At 46.9% G+C, this 5,097-nt stretch overlaps 1 protein-coding gene across 1 annotated transcript; it reads right to left on the bottom strand.

The window, feature by feature from the left end:
- Positions 1–961: 961 nt before the first annotated feature.
- On the bottom strand, positions 962–2,792 carry LOC129034565 (zinc finger protein PLAGL2-like). Its single transcript, XM_054484065.1, is given in 2 exon segments — positions 962–2,618; positions 2,620–2,792. Coding segments are annotated over 2 exon segments (1,830 nt in total).
- Between the last annotated feature and the right edge of the window lie 2,305 nt (positions 2,793–5,097).

Below are 5,097 nucleotides of genomic sequence, written 5' to 3'. Positions count from 1 at the left end.
GTTCACAGTGATAGGAAAATTCCTCGTGGGTGCTGAGGACACTGAGGGAGGAGGAAAGGAAAGGCAGGATAGATGGGAGGACACAGGAGTGAGGAAGGAAAGGAGAAAAGACAGGAGGTGGGGGCAAGGCCCCGGTTACAAGGGTTTGAACAGTTGCTTTGCCAGTCCTATGACTTTCCCGCCATCACCTATGGGGAGAGAGAATTCGAGGGAGGGACAGGAAAGGGCAGGCAGAGAGGAAAGGACTCCTCTAACAGTCCAGGACTTTGTATTCTGCAGCCAGAGGCCCAATGGTCTCTGTAAACTGAGGGTGTAGGGAAGGTGGCAGTTAAGGTGAGAAGGGTTGCTGAGTCTAGTGATGAAAACCAGATACAACAAGGAGGATGGCAACAGCAAGTCCCAACTGGATTCTCACATATCATCGCCTATAATCCAAGTCCCAATAACACGCACAGCATGCAGGAGGTGGCTGCATATCAAGGTAGACGCTTTTTAAAATAAACCTTAATTAGTCCCTGGGACTCACTGAAACTAATTTTTAGAAGCAAATCATCTAGTCTGATTCTAACCTTGCCAGACATTTTAATATCTGGTTTTGTTTTTTAAAAGGTTATCCCAAGCCTTTTAAAACACACTCCAAATTGCTTCCAATCGAGGGCTAGGGAACTAAATGTTAAGGCCTTTACCTCAAACGAGGAGTACTGGCTTGGGCTGAAGCAGAAGCCTGAGTCCTGGACCTGCTCAGTTCCTGATGACAAACCAAGTGAACCTAGACAGAAGGTGGGTGAGGGAGGACTGGTAGGAGACTGAGGCAGTTCCTTGGTAGTTTGTCCTGAAACCCTAGTGGAGAAGCCAGCATGAGGCACCTACTGAGAGAAGAGCCCAGAAACTACTGACTGCATCTGTTAAGAGTTAACAGTAAAGAGGTAGAAGTGTGTTTCTGAATCACAGTGGAGGTGTCTCAAGGGTCCCACAATGGAGGTCCCTGAGCTGCCTCCCTTCCATGAGTGGGAAGAGTGAAGCCCATGAAGAACTGAGATGAAGCAAGGATGGGGTTCCTGGGCTCTGGGCAAGGGCTGTGCTCTCTGCGGCAGGGAGCCCCACAAGTCAGAAGAGAAGAACTAATCATTTGTTGCAAGAAACCTTGCTGGATACTAGGGGAAAACTGGAGGCAGGGGCGGGGGCACAAGAAAGTGGAAGTGATGTGATGGAGAGCAGAGAAGCCTTCATGGGGGACGCGGACGGGGTGGGTACTAAGGCTCCCTAACAGAGCCAAAAACTGAGCTGAGGGCCTCTGTGGGGGCAACTGGAATGCTTGGTGGAAACGAGGCAGGGTGGTGCTACTCAGGCCAGATGTGAAGACAGGAGGCAAGGAGTGCAGAGGACCAAAGTTCAGTGGTCGCCCAGCTCCTGGGGAATCTTGAGGCTGAGCTTGCAAAGTGGTGAGCAGGGGCTGTGCCTCTGCCTGGGAGTAGCCCATGACCAGGCCTCCTGTGGCCCCAGGTGGGTTACAGGGGGGCAGGTTGAGTGGAAGAAAGCCCAGTAGGTGGGAGAAGTCCACGTTAACAGCGCAGAGGGCCTCAGAGAGGTTGGCGGGGCTCTTGGCAAACAGTGCTTCATCTAGGAGGGCCGCAGCTGCCGCTGGCTGAGGTGAGGTGGGCTGGGGTTCAGCGGATGAGAGAGACAGGCTTCCAGGAAGCTCCGCCAGAAAACTATCCACCTCCACTTTGGGCAATTTGTCGGGAAAGTATGAGGTAGATCCAAGCTGGTATTTTGGAGGGAGCTGAGCTGGGGAAGAGATAGGTGAGGATTCCAGAGGGCAGCTCATACCGATGGGCAGCGTGTTGTGTATCAGGGAGTGTGGCACGCCCGTGCTGGGCATGGTAGGGATGTGGGCACCATACATGCCCATGGGCAACATGCCAGGGAAGGCCTTGGTTCCCATTATGTCCCGAGAGGCCAGGCACAACACAGGGCTCAGCTCTTCCTTCACACTGACTGTGGAGCTGCAGCTGAGTAGGCCTAACACGTCCACGGGCTCTGTCTTGATCTCGAGCTGCTCCTGCAAGTGGCTCTTCTTGACGTGACGCGTCAGGTGGTCCTTACGGCCAAAACGCTGGGCACAGTACTGACACAGGAAGTCCTTACGGCCTGTGTGCACCACTAGGTGCCGCCCTACATCCTTACGAGTATAGAACCGCCGGTCGTAGTGGTCACAGGGGTGCTTCTTCTTCTTGGCACCGCCTGCTACCCGGCGTGAGTGGCCCTTCAGGTGCTCTAGCAGGGCCTGGGTGCTCTCAAAGGTCTGCAGGCACACCTTGCAGCTGAGGTCACTGCTGCTGGCAGCATGCATGGCCAGGTGGCGCCGGTGGACCAGCTTCGTTTTGTAATTCTTACCGCACTCAGGGCAGCGGAGGGCCTGTTTGTTAGGGTCATGGGTCTGCAGATGGTTCCGCAGATGATCCTTGCGGTGAAACACCTTATCACAGTACATACACTGGTGGGGTTTCTGGGCTGAGTGGGCGGCCATGTGCCTATACAGCTTGTATTTGGAAGCAAAAGACTTGCCACAGTGCAGCTGATGGCAGCTATATGGTCTCTGCTCTGGTTGCGGGAGGGTGAGGCCTCATCTTCTCCCCATTTGAGAAAGGTTTCCCCGAAATTTCACATTGGCACTTCACTTGACTCTCCGCCTCCCGGCCCTGAGGCCTGGGAACTAGTTTCCAGCCCACTTCCTCCTCCTGATTTGCATCTTGAATCCAGCTGGGGACGCTGGTGAAAAACGTGATCATGGCAAGGCTAATGGCAAACGGCCATGTTATTGAGAATTCCTCACCGTCCGCTCCACACAGGCTCTCAGCTCTGTCACAGCCTCCAACGCAGCTTTGAGAAAACAATCTCTTCACCGCACTCGGGGCCCCGCCGCTGCGGGCAGGGCCGCTCTCGGGCTCCCCCAGTATTTTCATATTTTTAATCTTTTTTGGTTGTCAGCATTTTCTAGTATTTCTATACAAATGCATATTTTAAAAGTGAGCTATTTTTAAGACGTTTAAGTGATAACTTTAAAATGATAACCTCACATGATAAAACGGAAACATAGAACAACATGCTAATATTATTTTCTAAGTTATTGACTTTTTTACCAGTTGCACTAACTTCACTTAGTATTTATTTAAGACACAGGCACTCAATGCAGGGGTAAATGTATAGTACTTCTCTATCCTTGCTTTGAGATGACCAAAAGTGGAAAGGCAGAGAAATTGACAGGGGCACTCATTATGGAGCTCATAGGGAGGGTGATTCCTCCCTGCATGAATTACTTATAAAAAAAGTACAGGAGATTCATGACATTGCTCCTGACAGCATTGAAATTCTTTTTAATGGGGGTACGACCTAAAACGAACCTTTGATACCTGATCATGATGATGGGCTGTTTATTTATTTCTTCTCCGTTTCCAGCTGGGGAGATGATTAATGTACCTACCTTTCCTGTGACGCCCTCTGTGTATAAGTTGCTGTCCTTGAAGGACATTCAATGTTTTAAAGTGCTGATCTGTCTAATTTCTTCCTTCTAGGTTGTCTAGAAAAGGACACCAACAATCACCCATGAGGGTTGCCCTTCAACCTTTGGGAGGAAATGATCGAAATGGGAGCTAGAGAAGATAGTTGTTGGAATCTCAGGTGAGGCATTTTCTATCCGATATAGGAAACTTATATAATTGTAGAGGATAGTTGAAGCCGTATTCAGGTAAAATGGTGCCATATAATGACAGCTGCCTGAAGTGTGGAGGCCTTTTTTTAACAATGACAACAAGTTAAGCCAAATGGCAACTGATTTTTTTTTATTATTTTTATTCATGATTAATCGTGATAAAACACACATAATATAAAATTTACCATTTTAACCATTCCTAAGTGTACACTCAGTAGTAATATTCACATTGTGCAAACAATCTCAATGATTTTTTTTTTATCTTGCAAAACTGAAACTCCACACCCAATAAGCACCATCTCTCCATTTTTTTCTTCCTCTCAGCCCCTGGCAACCACCATTCTACTTTCTGTTTCTATAAATTTGTCTATTTCAGATACCTCATACATTATATGATACTTTTTTTGTCTTTTTGTGACTGGCGTATTTCACTTAGCATAATGTCTTCATAAGGGCTTCAAGGTTCATCCATGTTGTAGGATGTATCAGGATATCCTTCCTTTTTAAGGGTTAAATAATATTCCATTGTTGACCACATTTTATTTATCCCTTGTCCACTGATGAACAGTTGGGCTACTTCCACCTTTTAGCTACTGTGAATAATGCTGCTATGAACATGGGTGTATTCAAATATCTGATTAAATCTTTGCTTTCCATTATTTTGACGTTTAAACTCAGTTTCACTACCACTACTCAGAAGTGGAATTGCTAGATCATATATAATCCCATACATAAGTTTCTAACTCCATCACTGGGAGGTAAATGTCAGAAACTTAGAAGTGCAGGCTTTGGTGCAGGAATATGAGTAGTTAGAGGCCGTTACGCAATACTTTAGGCCAGCGATCCAGAGCCACCCCATTGAAGATGAAGATGCATCCTTTGTTTGGCAGAAGTTACAGTAGTGATAACAGCAAGGGATAGGAAAACTGAGGGATCTGGAACACATTAGTCATCTGGTCATAGGAAGCAAGATTGATAGTGGGTGCGCACAGAAATGTCTCACATTATGGGAATTAAAAGGAAAGAACTATAGTTTTCAAACTTCAATCAACTTAGAAAAATTTGTGTCAACTTTTGATTCCTGGGCTTCATTCTCAAGAGATTCCCATTCAGTAAGCCCTTTTGAGGCTCAAAAATCTGCATTTTAGTTAACATCAGATAAAAAGAATTGGGGAAAGATAATTCCTAACAACTGTCAGGTGATAAAAACTAACTCTTGATTACCCATGTTAACATGAAGAAAAGTACCATATCCTGAATCAATGACTCTCAAGCGCTGGGCTGTAAACTGTTGTAACCAATTCTGTGCTGGTTACTTCATCACTTGGATAACTTGCTGCAATAAGAAATACCTGGGCCCCAGTGCCTGATTCTCAGTTAGTGTT

Source organism: Pongo pygmaeus, chromosome 3, assembly GCF_028885625.2.
Source record: "Pongo pygmaeus isolate AG05252 chromosome 3, NHGRI_mPonPyg2-v2.0_pri, whole genome shotgun sequence".
Taxonomy (NCBI): Eukaryota; Metazoa; Chordata; class Mammalia; order Primates; family Hominidae; genus Pongo; species Pongo pygmaeus.
The sequence above is the reverse complement of the archived record's forward strand: the minus strand, read 5'-3'. Positions and strand labels throughout refer to the sequence as shown.